The 25,110-nt window shown below is 44.8% G+C and overlaps 1 protein-coding gene and 1 long non-coding RNA gene across 4 annotated transcripts in view; one reads left to right on the top strand and one right to left on the bottom strand.

The window, feature by feature from the left end:
- Positions 1-1,894: 1,894 nt before the first annotated feature.
- LOC123334853 lies at positions 1,895-3,739 on the bottom strand. The gene is made up of 2 exons (XR_006553016.2): positions 2,852-3,739; positions 1,895-2,682 (listed from the first exon to the last, which is right to left on the bottom strand). It is a non-coding gene; the product is annotated as an uncharacterized LOC123334853 (long non-coding RNA).
- A 45-nt stretch (positions 3,740-3,784) lies between these two features.
- Positions 3,785-25,110, top strand: part of RHEB (Ras homolog, mTORC1 binding) — a 50,627-nt gene continuing 29,301 nt past the window's right edge. The window contains exon 1 of one of the 3 annotated variants that reach the window (XM_025291862.3): positions 3,785-4,176. In XM_025291862.3, coding sequence (XP_025147647.1) covers positions 4,125-4,176 — 52 coding nt within the window. In that variant the 5' untranslated portion in view covers positions 3,785-4,124. The remainder of the gene's footprint in view (positions 4,177-25,110) is intronic. The other 2 variants (XM_025291863.2, XM_025291861.2) reach the window with 2 other exon arrangements.

Raw genomic sequence — 25,110 nt, 5'->3', positions numbered from 1 at the left:
CCCTCCTCGGTGTCTGACTCTTTGCCACCCAATGGACTGTAGCCCACCAGGGTTCCTCTGTCCATGGGATTCTCCAGGTAAGAATAGTGGAGTGGGTTGCCATTTCCTGCTCCAGGGGATCTTCCCCACCCAGAGATCAAACCCGTGTCTCCTGTGGCTCCTGCACTGCAGGTGGATACTTTACCACTGAGCCATCACGGAAGCCCACTGCAGTTTGACCTCATCTTAACTAATTATATCATCAACAGCTCTATTTCCAAATAAGATTACATTTTGAGAAGGTTAGGACTTTGACATATCTTTGTGGGGGACACATTCTGAGATAGGCTGGGACCTTGGACCCTCTCCTGCAGTGCTCGCACCTGGACAGATGTCTCCTCATCTCCTCTCCTACTCCTTGGGCAACAGAACACAGAGAAACTGCTGCTGCTGCTGCTGCTAAGTCGCTTCAGTCGTGTCCGACTCTGTGCGACCCCATAGACAGCAGCCCACCAGGCTCCCCCGTCCCTGGGATTCTCCAGGCAAGAACACTGGAGTGGGTTGCCATTTCCTTCTTCAATGCATGAAAGTGAAAAGTGAAAGTGAAGTCGCTCAGTCTTGTCCGACTCTTCACGACCCCATGGACTGCAGCCCACCAGGCTCCTCCGTCCATGGGATTTTCCAGGCAAGAGTATTGGAGTGGGGTGTCACAGAGAAACTACAAGGGACTAAAGATAGTTGCATATTCAAAAGCAGAGACATTACTTTGCCAACAAAGGTCCGTCTAGTCAAAGCTATGGTTTTTCCAGTAGTCATGTATGGATGTGAGAGTTGAACTATCAAGAAAGCTGAGCACCAAAGAATTGGTGCTTTTGAACTGTGGTGTTGGAGAAGACTCTTGAGAGTCCCTTGGACTTCAAGGAGATCCAACCAGTCCATCCTAAAGGAAATCAGTCCTGAATATTCACTGGAAGGACTGATGCTGAATCTGAAGCTCCAATACTTTGGCCACCTGATTGGAAGAAACGACTCATTTGAAAAGACCCTGATGCCGGGAAAGACTGGAGGTGGGAGAAGGGGACAACAGAGACTGAGATGGTTGGATGGTGTCACCAACTCAATGGACATGAGTTTGAGTAAATTCTGGGAGTTGGTGATGGACAGGGAGGCCTGGTGTGCTGCAGTCCGTGGGGTCTCAAAGAGTCAGACACGACTGAGCGGCTGAACTGAACTGAAAGGTAGCTGCACACGTGCACTGTAGGGGAGAATTATCAACAGTAAGAGACAAGAAGGCCAAAACCCAATGGTTGCTTCTGAGTGTCAGGAGGAAAGAAGGATGATCCCTCCACCCATCATCACCAAGGGGATGGGCAGACCACCAAGCCACCCCTCCCCCCCAAGCAAGGGCACTTGTTGCTTTCTCTCTCCTTCCTGCTGCAGCATGAGCCCCAATAAGGCCCTGCCTGCATTTCCCATCTGGTCTCTTATCCTATATGGTCTGGCAGCAGTCAGGTATTTCTATGTGAATTCATACACCAATCCCAAATATTTCAGGTCATCTGAGTTACTTCTTAAACCAAGGAAATTCTCCCCATTCTGGAATAAAGGAATCGCCAGAACTCCGGGGTCTGGCCTGAATGGGCTTTAACACAATTGGAATATTTCACGAATGAATTTGTCATTTACAACTGTACTTCTCGGTCTGGACTCCTAAGTCTGGACTTCTCAGGCTAGGGTGGTGCTTTCAAACTTTTTGGGGCAACACACAGAAAGAAATACATATTACAATGGAATGCAGTACACAATACATATATACATAGCACATATAAATATATACACACACAACAAAAGTGTCATGAAACAATACTCACCCTTACTATGCAAGGAATTATTTTCTATTCTGTTCTTCTATTAAAAAAAAAAAAACAACCACTAAGCTGATTTCACAACCTACTGGGGAGTCTGGTACCATTAGTTCAAAATACTATAGTGGGTACTGGCTCAATCGCATCATGCTCTGTGACTCCATGGCCAGGCTCTTCTGTCCATGGAATTTCCCAGGCAAAAATACTGGAGCGGGTTGACATCTCCTACTCCAGGGACCTTCCTGACCCAGGGACAGAACCCGGTGTCTCTTGCCTCGACAGGCAGATTCTTTACCACTATGCCACCTGGAAAAAATACTGAAGGAGAGGCATCCAATTCACAGGACAAAAATTATACATTTCCCTGGCGAGTCCATTTTAAGGCCTGAATTGTTTAATTATTTCAACTAATTACAGGGTGGAATGCAAAAATCAATTAACAAAAAAGACAACTTGAAAGATTTTCTCATGTCCAACTGGTGGCATGGGGTTTCAGCTGTAAGACGCCCCCCTCCAGGACCTGAATGTGCAACGCGCACTCTCCAGTGAGCAGGGAGCAGTGGGAGGATTGTGCCCCAACGTCAGTGTTCTAAACCCAGCACCGCGACAGTCCTAGGGACTGTCACCTCTAAATCTTCCTAACCCAAGAATCCTGCCCTTGCCGCTCGGTTTCCTGGGGGCTTCTCCTCGGTGCTCACTGGGCGAGGCCATGACCAGAGAGCGGTGGTCCCACTTAAGCAGGCAGGTCAACACTGCCAGACAGCCCGAGGACGACAGAAGGACTTTAGTACGAGTAGCAGGTATTTGCTTCTTCAGCAACCTCCATGGACAAGAATACCTAGCATGATAGAAAGCTTTGATCGCATCCTGTTTTCCTGGGCCCGGTTTTCACCTTCTTGCCGCATGATCCAGGCCTCCCGAGCTGGCGTCCCTCCCTGCACGCCAAGACTGGTGCTACCCCCAGACACCCTTCACCAGCACCACTGAAAACGGGGTTGTCAGGGCACCTCTGGAGGGAAATACAGCAGCGTCCCTTCAGCGGAGAAGTCAGCCCACGTCAGAGCGCCGGCTCATCGGTCTTAAATCCCCTTGGAAGGACGGTTCTGGCGAGTTCTCAGCTAACAACGGCGAGTGTTTTAAGTCTGCCTTACTCAATTAGCCATGCAGGCGTTGACAGTTAAACCTGCGTCGACCCGGCGCTGTTCCTTTCCCGTGAGGTGTGTGGGATCCGCAAACGCCAGGGTTAAGACCGGAACTGAGGAGATGCATGAGAACTGAGAACGCTTTTTTCATGAAACGCGTTCACATTTTCAATGAACGCATACTCCATTCTTCCCATGGTCCTTCACCCATGGCTGATGCTTCGTCATCACCTACATTCTCCAACCTAGACTCACGAAAGCCAATGCAGCAATTTTAAAACAAAAACAAAAAAACACACACGAGGAAGATACCCGCCAACCAACAGCCCAACAAGGCACCCGCCACGCGCGTCGTGCCTTTTAAGGGCTCAGCGGGCGCGAGTTCCGGGACCGCTCAGCGGCCCACCAATCACCGCACCTCCCACGCGTCTCCCCGCCCCCTCCCCGTGATCTGACCAATCCCTGGGGAGGTAGCTTCTCTCCGCCCCTCCCACCCGCCTCCAGCCCCTCCCACCCGCCTCCAGCCCCTCCGAACTTCGAAGCCTCCAAACTTCACCGGCGCCCAGACGCGCGCTCCCAGTCGGCGTTTATTTTTAGCTGCCGGGCCAAGCAGCCCCCGCCTCCGGGCCCGCCTCTTCACCGCCCGCCCCCCCAATGGGAGAAGGAGTTTCCGTCGCGTCAGCGCGCGGGCGGATGGGAACTGTCCAATCAGCGCTCGGGGAGAGCCGGCGTCATTAAAAAGCGGCGGAAGACGGTGGGTGGGTCATGACGCAGCGAGTTTTAGTCGTGACTATTCCAGGGGCATCTCGGCGTCCCCTCTTTTTCCCTTTAAAGTAAAACACTTCCCGACGCACACCCCGTGCGTTTGGGGGAAGGGGCCGCGGCGGCGGGAGGGCGGTGCTGACGCGAGCCGCCTGCGGCGTCGCGCGGTCACGTGGGCGTGTTTGGGGGCGGGGCCGCGCGGCGGTTCCGGGCGGTTGGGCGCGCTAGCGAGAAGCTAAGGCAGCCGCGCCCGCCCGCCCGCCCCGCCCCGCCCCTGGATGCCGCTGTGCCCCGGCGCGGCCGCCGCCGATCGCAGCGCAGGAGCCGCCGCCGCCGCGGTTGATGTGGTTGACCCGGGGCTGAGGAGGCCGCCAAGATGCCGCAGTCCAAGTCCCGGAAGATCGCGATCCTGGGCTACCGGTCTGTGGGTGAGTGGCGGGCGCCGCGCGGCCTCTTAGCTCCCCGGGCCCCGAGCCTCGCCCGGGGCCCGGCCAAGTTTGGGGCCGGCGCGGCCATGTGGCGGCCGCGCGTTTCGTAACCGGCCGCCCGCCGTCGCAGCCACCTCCATCTTGGAGCGGAGGCCGGCGGCGCGGCCGGGCCCGCGGGGCAGCGCGGGGGACGCGTGTGGGAGGCCGCGGGCGAACGGGCGCTCGGGTCGGATCGGGCCGGGCCGGGTTGGCCGCCGCGCCGCCCGCCGCAGGGCCCTCCACAGCCCCGGAGTCGCACCTGTCCCCCCTTCCCCGCGGGGAGCAGTCCGTGATTGTTGCTGGTGGCCTTTTTCACCGCAAAATTAAAACCCGTGGGGCTTCAACAAAGGACGTGGCTCTTTAGCCGTAATTTTTCTGTCTTGTGAAGTTTCAACATTTTAAAGCAAACCCGGGAGCTCAGAGGACGTTTGGCTGCTGAGAGCCAGTTTCCTAGGAAGAAACTCGAAAGAGCCCCCCGCCCCCCTCAACCTCCCGCTTCGGAAGCCCCCCGAGATGCTGCCAGCGACCGAAGTAGGAGGGCAGAGAAAGGGAAATTTCTGCCCTCTTGGTGTCCTGTTTTTTCCTTTGGGGAGGAAAAAATAAGGTCAGATACTTGTAACCAGAATGTCGAAGTAATTCGAAAGTACCCCTCCCCACCCCACGCCAAAGGTTGACATATATTTGAAACTGAGTGTGGCAGTCGCTTGTTCCACCCTGAACACAGGTGGTCTGGGGTGGAAGGTGGTGGACAGGATGCCAGAAAACGAGGGAGAAAACAGAACCGTTGAACTTAACCGTGCTTCAGGGTGAGGTTTTTATTGTCTTTGACAACCGGAAGTCTGGAAAAATTACTTTTATCTTTCTGTGTTGTTTTTGAGAAGTAGCTGTCCAAGGAAAAGGGCGCACTTGACCACAGTAGGGTGGGGGTGGCGAGGGCAGGGGTTCGGAGTCTGTGGTGACTGCAGAAGGAGGTGACACGAACTGCTCTGGGAAAGCTGGTAACTGCCTGCTCATTGGCCGAACTCCCCGATTTCGCTTTTCCTTCTGCTTCTTCACCCCCATTTTCCACGGTCAGTGCCAGGGTCTGTGCTCTTTGACCAAGATCAGCTGCGGCGTGCTTACTCACCCTTTTATCACCTCGCTGTCAAAGTGCTGGGGGGGGGGGGATATCAAATGAGAGGCTGAGAGACTCTTGTGTACAGATAAGGGGCGCCAGGAGCCCTGGGGGTAACTCCTGTGAGATGCGGTAATCGTGGGGGGCAAGGAGAGGTGATAGTCTTAACTGCAGCCGTCAAGTCACCGGCGTCAGATGGAAGCTTTTCAAGTCTCTAACAGCCCCGAATGCCCATATGGAACTACCGCATTTATCGGCAGTCTGTATCTCAGAGCCTTTGCTTCTCTGTTCTCTTTTCCTCCTCTGCATTGTGAAGAGTGGGACTCGGACATTCCTGTCTCTTGAATGAGTTCTATCTCCTCAGAGTGCCCACTAGTTAAATGTACCAGTGTCTGAAGTTACAGGTGACATGAATTACCTGGGCTGCCTGCTTTCAACTGAAGAGAATGTCCCAAACATCCTGGCTTATTTACCCCTTGAAATTCTTGAGATGGTGATTCCAGTCGCCAGTAATCTAGTCTAGCATTTTATCACTGTTTGTTAAAGAAGTTCTCTAGGTCCAGTTGAAACCAGTTGTGTCTGCCTTCTGATGCCATCCTCTTGAAGACCCAGAGGTGACACACCACCCATGTGCCTTCACTTCGCGTTTATTCTAAACCGCTGTTCATGAAACACTGCTGGATTAGCCTCCAGGGGCCCCCAGAGCAGGTCCAGTCCCTGTTTTCTATGCCTTCCTATTGCTAAACCCAGCTCCATTGTGTTCATATTTATTTTCATACGTGGTGATGATTAAAATGTGTTTTGCACAGGTTCAATGACTACCACTCTTTGCATTTGATTTTACCATTGTTTACCTTTGTTAGGAACCAGGACTTTTTGTAGTTTGTGGGCTTCTTTTGTTTTGCCAGCATCAGAAACGGAGATAGTTCCCTGATTCCACATCCTAGCCACTCTTCAGAGAATTACAGACTTCTGAGTTCACTGACATGTCTGCTTGCCAGTGATGCTAGAGTAGAGAAGTCTGAGTGCCTGTGTTCCTAGGTTGTGTTACGGTGATGCTAAACTGTAGTGTCATATTGACTGGGGGTAAAAGAGTGGTGGGAAAAGTCTAAGCCCAAAACCGCATCTTTCTTAGAATATTCTCTTGACTATATATCGTATGCCAGTTTAACTCGTAAAATACTTGTCATTGTGAGTTTATTTTAAAAGTGTGGGCTTCCCTGGTGGCTCAGAGGTTAAAGTGTCTGCCTGCAATGCGGGAGACCCGGGTTCAATCCCTGGGTCGGGAAGATCCCCTGGAGAAGGAAATGGCATTCCACTCCAGGATTCTTGCCTGGGGAATCCCATGGACAGAGAAGCCTGGTGGGCTACAGTCCATGGGGCCGCAGAGTCAGACATGATGGTTTGCTTTCAGATGAAGCTACTAAGTGCAATGACTGTTTTACGATTTGGAGTTCAAATTTTGTGTTGTTTTAAAACACTGAAAAAACTTACCAGTGAGAAAAACAGAATTCTCAGAGAATTTATACTTTTTTTTTTTTTCCTGAAGCACCTTTCCTGTTATTGACAGTGTTAAGCTTTTAAGGACACGTCACCTGCAGCGCAGGCTGGCTTGCAGGGAGTGCTTTGTATGAATTGTTTCGGTGGTAGCCAAATGTGCCAGCTTCCTGACGTCCATTGTTCTAATACAAATGAGTAGTCCTGTGATAGGAGGTAACTAAACTTAATCTGGCTAAAGTTAATAGTGTCAGGTTAACAACCATCTTCAAATAAAATCTGGCATATTTTTCACTGGAATGTTACACAGAGAGGTTTGATAATCGAGTTTACCATTAGACCACAGCAATCAAAAGATTGTCATATATTATTCTCGGAGGTTAACAAACAGGATGGGATCAAAGGAATATGAAAGATCTTAAGAGAGAACATGAAAAAATTCTATGGTGTGGTAAAAGGCATTTCAGTAAAAGTATCTCAAATCATTACCCTCCTTGTCAAAATGTTTTAGGTAGTAAAGAACATGCGTCCTTTGATTTGGCTACTTCACAGGGAAAGATATCATTAAATTTATTCCCAGTAGAATACCATCCAATTGTATGCTGATTTACTGTATATTTTTAAATTAGCGTATCCTTTTCTAACACATGGCTTTGAGGACTTGTAAAGTTAGAGATTGTTTGCCATGTATAAAATGTATTAGTATGTGAAATTGTATGTTCACGTGCTTTATAACATTGTGAAGTCGTGTACTTGTGGGTGGGGATAGTCCTGTGGTGACCACGTTGTGCTGAAGCTTGAAATTAACTTTTCTTTCAGTGCCATTCATTGTTCTGTACAAGAAATATTCAGAGTTTGCATTTGTAATTTTGACTTTCCAGCGCTTAATACAATATTCATAGACTTTTTCTTTTTTTGGCTGCGCAGGGTCTTTGTTGCTTTGCGTGTGTTTTCTCTAGTTGCAGTGAGCAGGGGCTTCTCTTGTTGTGGACCACAGACTCCAGGTGCTTGGGCTTCAGTAGTTGTGACTTGCGGACTTAGTTGCTCCATGGCATGTGGAGTCTTCCCTGGCTAGGGATTGAACCTGTGTCCCCTGCGTTGGCCAGGTTGATTCTTATCCTCTACTACCAGGGAAGTCCCTAGATTTTTTTTTTTTAAGTATAGTTGATGTATCATATTTATATAAGTTACAGGTGTACAGTAGAGTGGTTCACAATTTTAAAGGCTATTCTCTGTTTACAGTTGCTATAAAATATTGCCTGTATGTTCCTCCTGTTGTACAATGTATTGAGCTTGTTTTGCACATAATAGTTTGTACCTCTTAATCTCCTGCTGCCGTATTGCCTCTCCCTAGTTCTAAACGTTAGTTCTGTATATCTGTGAACCTGCTTTTTTTGTTATATCAAATGTTAATGTGATGTCCCTGCGAGTTACAGCAATCTGTGCCTCCCTTCATCCCCCAAGAAGAAACGCTGTACTCAGCAGCAGTCCCCTCCCATCCTCTCCTCACCTCACCCCTTGGCATCACTAATCTTTCTGTTTCTACAGATTTACCTATTCTGGACATTTCATATAAATGGAATCACCTGTACATGGCCTTGCATGCCTAGCATTTTTCATTTAACATAAATATGTCCCAGGTTCCTCCGTGTTGAAGCAGGTAGCAGTAATTCATTCCTTTTGGTTGCCAAATAATAATCCATTATTTGAATATACCACATTCTATTTATACGTTCATTAACTGATGGGCATGTGGTCTGTTTCTACATTTGGGCTAATACAGATAATGCTGTTAGGAGCATTCCTGTTACATATTTTCTGTATGTGAAATTTTTGTGTAGACATGTTTCTCTTCTTTTGGGTATACTTCTAGGAGTATAATTGTAATTGCTGGGTCATATGGTAATTGTACGTTTAATGTTTTGAAGAACCATCAAACTTTTTCATCCAGTTTACATTCCAGCTAACAATTGAAATCGGTTTCAGTCTCTCCACATCCTCACCAACACTTCTAATCATCTATCTTTTTATTTAATTTTGTTATTTTTATTATCTTAATTTAAAAAAAATTTTTATTGAAGTATAGTCGACTCACAGGGCTTCCCTGGTGGCTTGCAGTGCAGGAGACCTGGATTCAATCCCTGTGTCGGGGAGATCCCCTGGAGAAGGGAATGCCAACCCACTCCAGTATTCTTGCCTGGAGACTCACATGGACAGAGGAGCCTGAAGGGCTACAGTCTGTGGGGTCACACAGGGTCAGATACAACTGAGCGACTTCACTTCTTTCATTTTTCATAGTGGACTGACAATGTTGTGTTTCTGGTGTGCAGCAAACACTGAGTTACACGCACCCGTGTATTCATCCTCTTTTCCACTGGGTTTTATCACAGGCCATTGGACATAGGTCCCCGTGCTACATAGCATGTGTGTGCTCAGTTGTGTCCGACTCTCTGACCCCGTGGACCGTAGGCCACCGGGCTCCTCTGTCCACGGGACTCTCAAGGCAAGAATACTGGAGGGGTTGCCATTTCCTTCTCCAGGGTGCTATACAGTAGGAACTTGTGTATTTTATATTCAATATATAATTGTATCTGCTAATCCCAAACTCATGATTTATCCCTTCCGCACATACCATTACCCCTTTTTAATGGTAAGTTTGTCTGTGAGTCTGTTCTATTTCATAAATGACTTCATTTGTGTCATATTTAAGATTCCACATATAAGTGATATCCTAGAGTATTTGTATTTCTTTGTCTGGCTTAACTTCACTTAGTATGGTAATCTGTAGGTCCATCCGTGTTGCTGCAAATGCTATCATTTCATTCTTTTTGTGGCTGAGTAACAGTCCACTGTCTGTCTGTACCACACCTTCTGTATTCATCTCTCAGTGGGCGTTTAGATGGCTTCCATGTTTTCGCTGCTGTGAATAGTGCTGCCATGAACGCTGGGGTACGTGTATCTTTTTGAGTTAGAGTTTTTGTCTTGTAGGGGTATACGCCCAGGAGTGCGATTGCAGGATCATATGGCAGCCCTAGTTGTAGTTTTTTAAGGAACCTCCAGACTGTTTTCCATAGTGGTTGCACCAGCTTACATTCCTACCAGCAGTGTAGGAAGCTTTCCTTTTCTCCACGCCTTCTCCAGCATTTGTTATTTGTAGATTTGATGTCCATTCTGATGGGTGTGGGCAATACCTTATTGTAAATTTGATGTGCATTTCTCTAGTAATTAACTAAATGCAGAGTTCCAGAGAATAGCAAGGTGAGATAAGAAAGCCTTCTTAATGCAAAGAAATAGAGGAAAACAATAGAATGGGAAAGACGAGATCTCTTCAAGAAAATTGCAGATACCAAGGGAACATTTGATGCAAAAATAAAGAACAGAAACATCAAGGACCTAACAGAGGCAGAAAAGATTAAGAAGAGGTGGCAAGAATACACAGAAGAGCTGTACAAAAAAGGCCTTGATGACCTGGATAACTATGATGGTGTGGTCACTCGCCCAGAGCCAGACATCCTGGAATGTGAAGTCAAGTGGGCCTTAGGAAGCATCACTACGAACAAAGCTAGTGGAGGTGATGGAATTCCAGCTGAGGTATTTCAAGTCCTAAAAGATGGTGCTGTTAAAGTGCCAGCAAATTTGGAAAACTCTGCAGTGGCCATAGGATTGGAAAAGGTCGAATTTCATTTCAATCCCAAAGAAGGGCAATCCAAGGAATGTTCAAACTACCCTACAGTTGCGCTCATTTCACATAGTAGCAAGGTAATGCTCACCTTCAAGCTAGGCTTCAGCATTACGGAACCAAGAACTTCCAGATGTTGAAGCTGGGTTTGGAAAAGGAGAGGAACCATTGCCAACATCCATTGGATCATAGAGAAAAACAAGGGGATTCCAGAAAAACATCTGCTTCATTGACTATGCCCCATGAACATGAATTTGAGCAAACTCTGGGAGATAGTGGAGGATGGGAAAGCCTGGCGTGCTGCAGTCCATAGGGTTGCAAAGAGTCGGACACTTCTGGTGACTGAACACTAATTAGCTCATCCGTCCTTCTTGTACTAGCCATCCTTACGAGTTTGTGAAGGGTCATATACAATGTGCAAATAATTTCTTCCATTCTGTGGGTTCTTTTCACTTTATTGAAGGTGGCCTTCCTTTGAAGCAAAAAGTTCTCAATTTTGACAAAGTCCATTTTATTTATATTTTTATTTTGTTACTTGTACTTTTGGTGTCATATTTTAGAAACCATTGTATAGATTTACTACTATATTCTCTTCTAAATGTTTTAAATCTTTATCTCTTTCATTTGGGTCTATTATCTATTCAGAGCTAAATTTTATGGTGGGAAATTGGAGTAAAACTTGATTCTTTTGTATGTAGATACCAAGTTGTGCCACCACCTTTGTTAAAAGACTGTTCTTTCTTCATTGGATTGTCTAGACGTCCTTGTCAAAAACCAAGTGATCCACCTCAAAATGGAAGTTCTGTTTCAATGGAGAAGAAAGCCCCTCCCCTTCGTCCCTCTTCCCTTTGAAAACAGTTACAAGGTGGTAATAGAAACTCATTTCACATTACATAATAAATTACAAAAAAGAAAAACCCCCGTGAGGGTAAATACAGGGTTTTTCTGGACTCCTTTGATCTGTGTGTTGGTCCTTGTGCCAGTATCACTATTTTGATTACTGTTTTTTATGGTAAGTTTCAAAATAGGGAAGTGTGAACCCTCTAACTTAATCCTTTTTCAAGATCAACTTCTGAGTCCCTCGTATTTCCATAGGAATTTTAGGACTGGCTTATCAATTTCTGCAAAAAAAAAGGCAAGTGGGATTTTGTTTTACAAATTTGCAAGTGTCTTCAACGCCTGGTTTAAAAAACACTTGAATTCTCTTATCTGCTTCTGAGTTCCTTCCATTGCAATATATATCTTTATATAAAGTATATAAGGGAAATCCAACCTGCCAGATAGGTACTTGGGAAATGGAGGAGTATTTTAATACTGTCACATTAAATTACTAATACAATACATTTTTGGGTGATTGTGGCTATTCTCTGATACTCAGGCTTCCCAGGTGACACAGTGGTAATGAATTCGCCTGCCAATGCAGGAGATATGGGTTCAATCCCTGAGTCGAGTAGATCCCCTGGAGTAGGAAATGACAACCTGCCTGGAGAATTCCACAGACTGAGGAGCCTGGAGGGCTATAGGCAATGGGGTCATGAAGAGTCGGACACAATTGAGCTTGTGCGCGCGCGCGCGCACACACGCACACACACACTCTCTGATACTCACGAAGACACCGTAAGTGGAAGTTTCTTAGAAGTTAGTTGTACTATCTGAAATCATTTGAAGGTTTTTTTTGTTTTTTCACTCTGTACCTTTGAACTCCATTGACTTGTCTGCACTTCGCGTGGATCTTCTACCCACACCTGATTTGGGAATGTGGTACATTGTTGTTGTTCAGTCGCTGAGTCATGTCCGACTCTTTGCGACCCCATGGACTGCAGTACACCAGGCTTCTGTGTTCTTCACCATCTCCCAGAGCTTGCTCAGACTCATTTCCATTAAGTCAGTGATGCCATCCAACCATCTCATCCTCTGTCATCCCCTTCTCCTCCTGCCCTCAATCTTTCCCAGCATCAGGGTCTTTTCCAATGAGTCAGCTCTTCAAATCAGGTGACCAAAGTATTGGAGCTTCAGCTTCGACATCAATCCTTCCAATGAATCTTCAGGATCGATTTCCTTTAGGATTGACTGGTGGGATCTCCTTGCAGTCCAAAGGGCTTTCAAGAGTCTTCTCCAGCATCACAGTTCAAAAGCATCAGTGCTTTGGCGTTCAGCCTTCTTTATGGTCTAACTCTCACACCCATATATGACTACTGGAAAAACCATAGCTTTGACTAGACAGACCTTTGTAGGCAAAGTAGTGTCTCTGCTTTTTAATGTGCTGTCTAGGTTGGTCATAGCTTTTCTTCCCAGGAGCAAGCGTCTTTTAATTTCATGGCTGCAGTCAGCATCTGCAGTGATTTTGGAGCCCAAGAAAAGAAAGTCTCTCTCTGTTTCCATTGTTTCCCCATCTATTTGCCATAAAGTGATGGGACCAGGTGCCAGGATCTTCATTTCTTGAATGTTGAGTTTTAAGCCAGCTTTTTCACTCTTCTCTTTTACTTTCATCAAGAGACTCTTTAGTTCTATTTTTGCCATAAGGGTGGTATCATCTGCATATCTGAGGTTATTGATATTTCTTTCGGCAATCTTGATTCCAGCTTGTGCTTCATCCAGCCCAGTGTTTCTCATGATGTACTCTGTATATAAGTTAAATAAGCAGGGTGACAATATACAGCCTTGATGTACTCCTTTCCCGATTTGGAACCAGTCTGTTGTTCCACGTCTGATTCTAACTGTTGCTTCTTGACCTGCATACAGATTTCTCAGGAGGCAGGTAAGGTGGTCTGGTATTCCCACCACCCATTCTTTTAAACGAATTCTCTTTAAGAATTTTCCACAGTTTGTTGTGATCCACAAGTCAAAGGCTTTGGCATAGTCAATAAAGCAGAAGTAGATGTTTTTCTGGAACTCTTCCCTTTTCCATGATCCAGCGGATGTTGGCAGTTTGATCTCTGGTTCCTCTGCCTTTTCTAAATCCAGCTTGAACATCTTGAAGGTCTTAGTTCACATACTATTGAAGCCTGACTTGGAGAATTTTGAGCATTACTTTGCTAGCGTGTGAGATGAGCTCAGTTGTACAGTAGTTTGAACATTCTTTGGCATTGCCTTTCTTTGGGATTGGATTGAAAACTGTCCGTTTCCAGTCCTGTGGCCACTGCTGAGTTTTCCAGCAGTTTTCCATATTTGCAGACATGTTGAGAGCAGCACTTCAACAGCATCATCTTTTAGGATTTCAGCTCAGCTAAAAATTTCAGCTCAGCTGAAATTCCATCACCTCCACTAGTTTGTTTGTAGTGATGCTTCCTGAGGTCCATTTGACTTCACACTCCAAGATGTCTGGCTCTAGGTGAGTGATCAGACCATCATGGTTATCTGGGTCATTAAGATCCAGTCAGTTGGAAATACTGGTTCACTCTTTTGCCGATCTTGCCACATTTCAACACATTTCAGTATACAACTGTTTCTTTAAATGACATCTTGTAACATCACCACCCATCTTATCAGAAAAATTAAATATTGGGAAGTAGTTAAGATCACCCTGAGTGATGCAGATTTTCCAGAATTCCTCTTGAAAGTTCAAGTTTGATTGCTGGCAAAATGCTATCAGTTTTTCTTGAAATGAGAGTCTCCTTTCTTTTATTTCCGAGAAGGTGTCTGCCAGAGACCCGCATCTGGAACAGCAATAGCTTGTTGGTCGTTCTTACAGGTAAAAATGGCATTCCACGATAAAGCTGCCTGTTTCAGACCACTTCCCACACCCTCACACGAGTGCTTTTTCCCCAGGTGATGCCATGCTCGAGTGTGTAGCAGCCACACTATATGCAAACATCCCATTCTGTGTGCAGAATATTCAAAAGACGTGGGTTTAAAGGTCAAGATTTCATAAAATTAGTTATTTTTACTGCTTCCTCAAGGACACTGTTAAGAAAAAATGGCCTTTTTTGTTTTCTCCTTTTTACTGTGCGTGCATAGTAGTGAGGAATATGTGACTGTCCTTTACAGTCTGTGACCAGCGTCTTGATTTGTGCTAAGGGGCACCAAGCTAGCAGTTTTACCACCATTGGTTTTGCACCATAAATGCACACAAAAGCATAGTGGAAAAGGCAGATTATACAGTGAGTCAGTCCTCTACATAGGAACAGGGTCCATTCTGAGAGCACATCCTTGCGTGTGTGTGAAAGTCTCTCAGTCGTGTCCGACTCTTTGCAACCCCATGGACTGTGGCCCGCCAGGCTCTTCTGTCCATGGAATTCTCCAGGCCAGAATGCTGGAGGGGGTAGCCGTTCCCTTCTCTAGGGGATCTTCCCGACCCAGGAATCGAACCAGGGTCTCCTGCGTTGCAAGTGGATTCTTTACCAGCTGAGCTATCCAGTTTTTTTCTTAAGTCCAACAGAGTTGGCCTGGGTGCCCAACTAACACAATTGGCTATACAGTACTGTTCTGTAGTAGGTTTATAATACTCTTCACACACAATACATAAAAAACAAAAAACATTTTTACTCTTACAGTACCTTGAAAAGTACAGTAGTAACAGAAGTACAGTACAACAGCTGGCACTCGGGCATGTTCTCATCTTTGGAAGTTTGTGTGTAGGGGACTTACTATGAAATAGTTTAACTTATGAGCCCCCTGAGAGTGTCTCCAGGGCCCCCCAGCGTTGTGCAGACTGCACTTGGAGAGCCATAGTGCACAGGATCTGGCTAGACTGCTGCTCGCTCCTGTTCAGCGGGGTGCGGTGACCACAGTCTTAGAGGAGCCTTCCGGAAGAGGCCCTGCAGCATCGGGGGAGACCAGGCTGGTGAACTGGGAAGGAGCTTGGCATGCTGAGAAGGAAGGAAGTGGGGGTGGCTGGGCTTCGCGAGGTGGGAAGGGGAAACAGGGTTGGAAAGGTAGGCAGGAGCTGGCTATGCAGGGAACTGGAGGGCAGCTCTCCTGTGTGGTACACAGTGAATTACTGAAGCCTGGGGAGAGTTAGGTGTCTAAATGCCAGTTGACTTGGCCTCTGATGGTTGTGCAATTAGGGTGAATGCTTGGTTTTCAACCTGGTACCAATGAAGCTCCCAAAAGAGTAGTAAGAATTGTCATGGTGGCAGCACCACCAAGACCTCGATGCTAATTAGGTGCTTTTCAGTCCAAAATCAGCAACTTGATCACAGAATATGAAGTGGCATCTGTGCCTGTGACGATGACGTCAGAAAGGTGCAGCATCTCCCTTAGCTCGGGCCTGGAAGAGAGCTAATAATAATAAATCTAATGCTGTCCACGAGTGGGTTGTACTCATTCACTTGACTAAATCAGAACTGACCTGGGACATGATTGTGCAAGATAAAGCATTATAAAATCTTCAGTGCTCACAGTTGAGAGAACCTTTATTCTTAGTTCTAATTTATTTTGAAGTACCAAATTAAATCTTAGAGTACTCATAGTCTGTCTTAAACTGATAACTGTCAGAATGCAGACTGTTTAGTAGCTTTGACATGAATTGCTGATTGATTTAGAAATATAATTTAATATCTGAAACACAAAGGTCCCAGGATGCTATTTTAGTGTTCTAATAGTTTTAAATATATATTGGGCTTCTGACAAAAGAGAGTTCCACGTGGGGCATCAGAATTTGAAGTCTAAATTGGTGTTAGTTTAGAACAGAAATGCTGAAAATCTTGTACTGTGCTTTGTGGGCAAGTGAGAGCAGGGCAGTTTAAGGATACCAATATAATTACCTCCTCTGTGTCCTTGGTTGGTTGGTGTCCTAGCCATGACAGAATTGAGCTCCCCCTTACCTACCTGCTCCCCTCCCCCGTGTTTCCTTTTGTGCTTTCATGCTTGCAGAAAGACTCCTCCAGGACTTTTGAAACAGAAATAAATATTTTAACAAGCCATGTTATGATCCTACTTTTCACAACATTCAAAGTTGAATGTTAGCTCCATGATGGCATAGTGAATAATTTGTGAACGTGGAGATGAAAATACTGGCTTTTACAGTTCATACAGTTTTAGGACATGAAAATGCTTTTCTTGGACTAGTATGTCTTGAGTATAAATGCATCTGGCCAGTATTTTGCCCGTTCTCAAATCTAAATCACTTTCAGAATTTATTTTAAAGAGAAGATTTTATAAAAACAGGTTCTTTTTAGTCTTGTTCATGATTTAAGTGAGTGAATAAACAACGTAGCTGGCAAAATTCAACCATGGTGGCTGAATTCAAGATGGAGGAAGATTCAAAATGACCTTGCCAGACTGGATGTGTGTGCTAAGTCACTTCGGTCAGGTCTGACTCTGTGACCCCATGGACTTCAGCCTGCCAGGCTTCTCAATCCATGGGATTCTCCAGGCAAAAATACCAGAGTGGGTTGCCATTTCCTCCTCTGGGGGATCTTCCTGACCCAAGGATTGAACCCAAATCCCTTACGTCTCAAGCATGGCAGTCAGGTTCTTTACCACTGGCGCCACCTGGCTCTCCATGGCAGGAACGGAAGTGGGAAAGCTCTGTGGGATTTCTAATCCATCTGTGCTGTGCTTAGTTGCTCAGCCATATCCAACTCTGTGCGACCCCCTGTAGCCCACCAGGCTCCTGTGTCCGTGGGGATTCTCCAGGCAAGAATACTGGAATGGGTTGCCATTTGCTTCTCCAGGAGATATTCCCAAGCCAGGGATCGAACCCACGTTGCAGGCAGATTGTTTATCGTCTGAGCCACCAGGGAAGCAAGCCCTTTAATCCATCTGCTGATGAGAAATTAGAAGTGAGTATGACCCTGAGTACCCTCAGGAGCAGGAGCACCTCACTGCAGAGGAGAGCTGTGCAAGAGTTTAGAGCAGAGCATCCCTGGGGCGGCTGCTGAAGGAAAGGTGAAGTCGTGCGTTTACATCTCAGAAGAAATTTGTGCACATCCAGGCTGAGAGACCTGGATTCATTTTCTGAGCAGTTCAGGTGACCGGTTCTCATCATGAACTTGTGAGACCTAACATTTAGTTGTCTCAGTTCTGGTGCCCACTTCCAGTGGTGGTTCTTAAACTTGAACTTCAGGAGTTTTGCCTGAGACCATGTGCACATTTTCTGAAGAAAGAGTCCAGGGTTTTATCGACTCCCCAGAGGACTTCAGTCCCCCAAAAGATCGAACTACTGAAATGACTGGTTGACGAGAACAGTGTGTGGGTTAAGTGTACCACATGTTATTCAAATGTTCATTAAATGTTTGAGTCAACTATGTCCCTTCCATGGACCGGGCACTGTGTTCTGAGTCCCCAAGGCTGGCGAAGTCCTGACCTCTGCTGCCGGGGAACTTCAGGCTGGTGAGGGAGCCGCAGCAAACAGATACATCACTGCCGCTAATAATCATTGGCGGGTGTTCTTAAAACATTTACTAGTATGGGATGCCTTAACCTCCAGACCACCTGATCTGCCTCTTGAGAAATTTGTATGCAGGTCAGGAAGCAACAATTAGAACTGGATATGGAACAACAGACTGGTTCCAGATAGGAAAAGGAGTACGTCAAGGCTGTATATCGTCACCCTGTTTATTTAACTTATATGCAGAGTACATCATGAGAAACGCTGGGCTGGAAGAAGCACAAGCTGGAATCAAGATTGCCAGGAGAAATATCAATAACCTCAGCTATGCAGATGACACCACCCTGATGGCAGAAAGTGAAGAGGAACTAAAGAGCCTCTTGATGAAAGTGAAAGTGGAGAGTGAAAAAGTTGGCTTAAAGCTCAACATTCAGAAAACGAAGATCATGGCATCCAGTCCCATCACTTCATGGGAAATAGATGGGGAAACAGTGGAAACAGTGGCAGACTTTATTTTTCTGGGCTCCAAAATCACTGCAGATGGTGACTGCAGCCATGAAATTAAAAGACGCTTACTCCTTGGAAGGAAAGTCATGACCAACCTAGATAGCATATTTAAAAGCAGAGACATTACTTGGCCAACAAAGGTCCGTCTAGTCAAGGCTATGGTTTTTCCTGTGGTCATATATGGATGTGAGAGCTGGACTGTGAAGAAGGCTGAGCGCTGAAGAATTGATGCTTTTGAACTGTGGTGTTGGAGAAGAGTCTTGAGAGTCCCTTGGACTGCAGGGAGATCCAGCCAGTCCATTCTGAAGGAGATCAGCCCTGGGATTTCTTTGGAAGGAATGATGCTGAAGCTGAAACTCCAGTACTTTGGCCACCTGATGTGAAGAGTTGACTCATTGGAAAAGACTCTGATGCTGGGAGGGATTGGGGGCAGGAGGAGAAGGGGATGACAGAGGATGAGATGACTGGATGGCATCACTGACTCGATGGACGTGAGTCTGGGTGAACTCCTGGAGTTGGTGATGGACAGGGAGGCCTGGCGTGCTGTGATTCATGGGGTCGCAAAGAGTCGGACATGACTGAGCAACTGAACTGAACTGAACCTCCAGGAGGTAGCTCAGGAATAATGAGGACCTAATTGCACGGGATCAATGTAGATGTTTAAAGAACTTTTGAAGAAATAATCTGTATCAATAACCATTTATGCTGATTGATAAATAGGCTCTATTTCATGTCTCGATTCATTTTCCTAACTTTTTTGTTATTACTAGTTTTAATCAGTCTTAAGCTCCATGTGGTTGTTACAAGATTGTGTCATAATTTAGGAATTTCTCTCGTTTGCTTTTCTCCAGCTCTTTCCCACCCTGACCCCCAACCTTCTCCCCAGTTTTGGCCCCGGATCTAGCAAAATTCATTCTTCATTGTTGCCAGACATTTAATTGACTGCAGTTTTTCAGTTCTGTTCTCTTGCTTTCCAACTTGGCTTTATCTGTAAATCATTCCATATAGATGAATATCCTGTTCTTGAAATCTTTAGGGAAGCAGTTCCTGGCGTTTCATAGCAGCACTTTCTTTTCTTCTTTTTAGTTGAGTAGCCCTGACAGGTAACAAGATTATTCATTTATGCAGCTCAAATCTTCATGTTACAGAATTAAATACAAACATATTTGTCTCCGCTTCCTCAGAGGCACATGTATATAGCCTGGTATATACCAACTCTCACATCCATATATGACCACAGGAAAAACCATAGCCTTGACTAGACGGACCTTTGTATATACCATACATGCCTGGTAGCATGTATGCTCTGTGTGCTCAGTCGTGTCCAACTCTCTGCGACCCCAGGGACTGTCACCTGCCAGGCTCCTCTGTCCATGGGATTCTCCAGGCAAGAATCCTGGAGTGGGTTGCCATTTTCTTCTCCAAGGGATCTTCCCAACCCAGGGATCAAACCCACATCACTTCTGTCTTCTGCACTGACAGGCGGATTCTTAGCATCAGCTTCTCTTGACAGTAGTAAGCACCCGGTAAGCGTTTGAACGAGCAATAATTTTACGAGCCAGTTTCACGTATTCTCTTTGTTGTGATAGCTGCACCTTAATTTTTTTCTCTCCTAACACCCATTTTTTTGAAAATTAGTAAGGAAGTGTGAGAAAGAATAAGGTGGTGTCAGTCCTGCTTAATTCATAGGAACAAGTGAGATAATTCACGTGAAAATGTTTTGTAAACTCTTTAACATGGTGTCTCACTTGTAGCTTCTGGTGAACAATTAAAATCTGGATTATCTGCATCACATGCCCTCACGTGACCCTGTGTGTGCTGGAGATGTGGGGATGAGTGTGCCTGTTAGACTCCAGGGAGCACTTGTACAAGAACACACCGGAACTCCTTAGACATCCTTTTTAAAATGAGAATGGTGAGGTCAGGGTTTATATTTTTCAAAAGGCTTCCTTGGTGACCCTGATATGTATACATCTCACCCTGCCCCCTCAAAAAAGCAGCAATAACCAATGCTACTATTGACAGAACTGCACTTTTTTTTTCCCACTAAAATGGGTGTGTACTTTAATAAGCATGTAATTGATATTGTGTATTGTGTGAGGAACACATTGTTAAACAAGCCTTCACACAGGTCATTGTTATTCTAGCCCTTTTAATAGCGATGATACACACACTCAGGTTGCCATCCCCATTTGCAACCCCGGCTGATTCTGCAGTCTTTCTCTGCTGTTTGCAGACCTGGTCCCCTTATCCCTGCCCTTCTGTCAGTGGCTCCCAGAGAAGCCCCTTCCTGGTACTTCACGGCTTGGCCCTGCAGCACTCGTGGCTAGCAGCGCGCTGCAGAGATGACCATGGGCTGGTGTGAGGCTTCAAGCCGTAAGAAGTCGGCAGCTTCCAGTAGTTTTGGGGGACACTCAGGAGAGGACACATGGGGAGGGAGAAGGTCCAGCGCTCCCTCTTGAGTCGCCCACAGCCACCACCCGTGAGGAGCCAGCCAAGCCCAGGAGCAAAGGAAATGGATGTTGGCCTCAGCCACCGAGTTTTGAGGTGTTTGTTGTGCCATGAGTGGTAACTGAAACTGTAATTTTCTGCAGTAGTGTGTGTGTGTGTGTGTGTGTGTGTGTGTGTGTGTGTGTGTTTATTGATAATTTTTCATGTGAGTTTGAGAATTTCGCTTCAGTAACTATTACTGTATATAATTTTCTTAGCCAAGTTAATATATTAGAGATAATTATTAGAATGTTAGCTAGGATTAAATGAATATCTAGAATATGTGGTTAGATAATAAGTCCTCGATAACTGTCATTATTACATACCAGATACTCAACATGTATTTTCATTTAATCCTCACAGCCATCTCTAAAACAGGTACTGTTATTATCTCTGTTTTACAGAGAGGAAACACCAGGAGAACTGCCTGCTGTCACTGACCTAATGGTCACCATCCTATCCTGCTCCGTGAAAAAGAGGCAGTGTATTGTCTTCCCTTTGTTACACTTTTTTTAAAATCAGGTTTTGTCTTTCTCTGTCTGACTTCAGTTAGCATAATATCCTCCAAGACAAATATTCTATGATGTATCACTTACATGTGGAATCTTAAAAAATACAACAAAGTAGTAAGTATAACAAAAAAGAAGCCAACTCATAGATACAGAGAACGAACTAGTGGTTACCAGTGGGGAGGGAAGTGAGGGGGCAAGATAGAGGTGGGAGATTAAGAGGTGCAAACTAGTAGGTGTAAAATGGAGAATATAGTCAGTATTTTATAGTAGCTGTAAATGGAGCATTACCTTTAAAATAGTGAATCACTGTATTATACATCTCTACCTTCTGTAATATTATACACATCAACTATACATCAATAAAAAAAGAAGCCAAATTTTGTTGAGGTTTAATTTATGTATAATAAAGTATCCATTTTAAGTGTAAAGTAGGTGCTTTGGGCTTTGGTAGATTTGTTCACCTGTGTAAAACCACTGGTGCAGTCCGAAGAAGAAACATTTTCATCATCCCCCATAGTTCCCTCATACCTCACACCACTCCCAGGCAAGCAGTGATCTGCTTTCCATTACTATCAATTAGTTTTTCTTGTTCTGAAATTCGCTTGAATAGAATCATACAGTGAATACTCTTTGTCTGACTTCTTTCAATGAGTGCAATGTTTCTGAGAGCCATTCATGTGGTTACAGGAGTTTCTTCTTACTGCCAAGTAGCAGTCTGCTGTGCGGACAAACCTTGATCCGTCTCTCCAGTCACCTGCTGTCTCCAGTCTCACTGCTAAGAATAAAGCTTTGATGAGCGCTTGTTGTGTCTTTGTCAACATGCAGTCATTTCTCTTTGGTGATTCTCTTGGAATGAGGTTAGGGCCACATACGTGTTGAGTTTACAGTTTTCTGAGCAGCTACCAGTTTCAGCTGCTGTTTAACACGCCCGCCAGCGACAGAGGAGACCTGTCCTCATTGCCGCTCGCTGTCGTCACCTCTCTTTGCTTTGGTCATCGCGATGTGGTTTTGCTGTCAGGCCATGGAAATTTGAATTCCCCGATGACTCCTGACTTTGAACATCTTCTCATACACCTCGTGGTTGCTTGTATATTTTCTTTTGTGAAATGTCTGTTCAAGTGTTTTGCCTTTGTTATTGGGTTCTTTTTATTGAGTTATATATTCTGAACAAAGTTCTTTTTCGTATATATATAATGTTTTCTCCTAGTCCGTGGCTTCCTTTTCATTTTCTTGTATTTCAAAGAACAGAAATTTGTAATTTTGATAAAGCCCAATTGATCAGTTTGTTTGTTTATGGTTTAGTCATTTTTTTAATCACATAAGGAGTCTTGGCCTACCTGAAGATCATATTTTCTCATTTTCTTATGTTTACTTCTAGAAGTTTAATAGTTTTAGCTCCTAAGTGTAGGTCTGTGGTTCATTTCTAGCTAATTTTTGTGCATAAGGGGAGGGTTAGAATTCTTTTTTAAACTTGAAGTACAGTTACATGCAGTAAAATTTATCCGTTTTGGTGTGTGACCGTGTTAGCAAACACAGCTCTGTAACCACGTGACATGGAGCAGTTTCCTCTCAGTCCCCAGAAGGCCCGTGTGCCCCTCATAGTCCGCCCTTGCCCCCCTTGTTTGCTGTCCTGTGGTTTTGTCTTTTCCAGAATGTGATATAAATGGAATCCATTTGAGGTTTATCCACCTTGTGTCTGTCAGTCGTTTAATCCTTCTCTATTGCCGAGTTGTGTTCCTTTGTGTGAATTTCATATAGTTGTTTATCTAGTCACCTGTTGAAGGACTTTTGGTTTATTTCCACTTTGGGGCAGTTATGAGCAAAGCTGTTAATGGCTAATGCTTGCAAGTTTTTGGGTGACCTTTTTCATTTATCTTGGATAAATGCCTTAAGAATGGGACTGTTGGATCATCTGATAAATGTATGTTTTATTTTTAAAAAACTTTCTAAAATGACTATACCATTCTTGCATCCCCTCCAAACAGGTCAGTTGCTCCACATCCTCTCCAGTACTGGCATTGTCAGTGTTTTTTATGGTAGGCATTTTTAATTAGACGTTTTAATCACTGTGATTATAGTTGCATTTTCCTAATGAAAAATGATAAGCATCTTTTCTTGAGCTTACTTCCCATTTGAACATTTTCTTTGTTAAAGTATTCAAATCTGTTGTTCATCCACTTAATTGGGTTATTTGTTTTCTTCCTGTTAAATCTTGAGAGTTTATTGCATACCCTGATTCATGCCCTTTGTCAAATAGTATGTTTTGCACCTGTTTTCTTCAGGTCTGTGGCTTGTCTTTTCCACTCCCTTAACAAGATTTATTGCTGACCATTTTTCATTTTGATGAAGTCCACTATATCCCTTTTTTATTTATGCAGTACACTTTTGAAATCTTGACTCAAAGTCACAAGGATTTTTCTCCTATGCTTTCTTCTGGAAGTTTGATAGTTGAGGTTTTACAGGTTGGTCTGTGATCCATTTTCTCCTCCTAGACTTTGATATGAGATGCAATGGGTTCTTTCTGTTTTTTTTTTTTTTTTTCTTTCTTTCTTTCTTTCTGTTTTAATATTGATATCCAGTTGTGGCAGCACACTTCTTTGGAAAAGGTTCTTCTCCCTTGAATTGCCTTGTACCTTTATCCAAAATCAGCTAGTCATTTATACATCTGGGTGTATTTCCAGGGCCTGTATTTTGTTCCATTCATCTGTATATTGTCTTTATGCCAGCCAGTACCACACTGAAGTTTTTGTTTACCTTACAGATTAATTTTCCCTTTTTTCCTCTTTTTTTTTTGGTTTGTAATAAATACTTACTTTGGAGCAGGTTAAAATCAGCATTTTTCATTTCTAGTCCATTTTTCAGAATTTCATCCTGATCTTCCTGGTCTGTCATCTTCTCACATCCCTCTTATGACTGGAAATTCTCCAGCTTTGTTTTGTTTTTTTAAATAGGATTAAGTGGAAAACCTTTCGTGGTTCCTTTTTTAAGAAGAAAAAAAACAGCAACAACACTGTCCAGTCCTTTGGAGGGTGTGTGTGTACTTTTCACATGGGTGCTTTTCTCTCTATTAAGGATACAGGATCCTTGTAGGTGGCAATCAGGCGTATCACACTGACATCTATTTTAGATTGTCATAGAATCTTACTATGGTGATCGTAATTGGGGAAAAGCTTTATTGAGTTCGGAATGCTGTACTAGAAGTTAGTAATCATTTATAGGTGATTACTGTCATCACCTATGCTTTGTCTTTGTGATTTCCAATAGTCATCACACGCGTGAGAGCCTAGGGCACAGCAGCGTCCTGGGGCTCACACCACACTCTGAATCCAAACCCTGGCCCTGACCCACAGCGCTGCTCCTCCTGTTTCCTGGGCGCCAGGATGCACCGGGCTTTTCAGTTACTAGTGCGCTCATCAGCCCCTGCCCCCGAGACTGCGGCTAAGAGATGATGTTTCTCAGAGTAAGAGGAGTCCTGGAAGTGGGAAGAGATGATTACTCAGTGGTGAATGCTTTTTGCCCTGTAGATACAACCACAGTTATTCCACTATTCCCTTGAAATGTATTTTATGTGAAATAGAGATGTATGTCAAAAGATGTTACCTAGGGGTTTTTTTAACAAGGCATTTGTGAAAAAGAAGTTTTTTTCATAATCACTTGATCGTGTTTAACCTGTTTTTTTCATAAGTTTTTTGTGTTTTAATTAATGTATTTATTTTGGCCGTGCTGGGTCTGCATTGCCGCATGGGCTTTTCTCTAGTTGCAGCAAGGGCTTCCCATGTGGTGGCTTCTCTTGTTGCAGAGCGCAGGCTCTAGGCGGGCAGGT

Source organism: Bubalus bubalis, chromosome 8 (genome assembly GCF_019923935.1).
Source record: "Bubalus bubalis isolate 160015118507 breed Murrah chromosome 8, NDDB_SH_1, whole genome shotgun sequence".
Lineage (NCBI taxonomy): Eukaryota > Metazoa > Chordata > Mammalia > Artiodactyla > Bovidae > Bubalus > Bubalus bubalis.
This window is presented reverse-complemented; position numbering and strand designations above follow the sequence as displayed.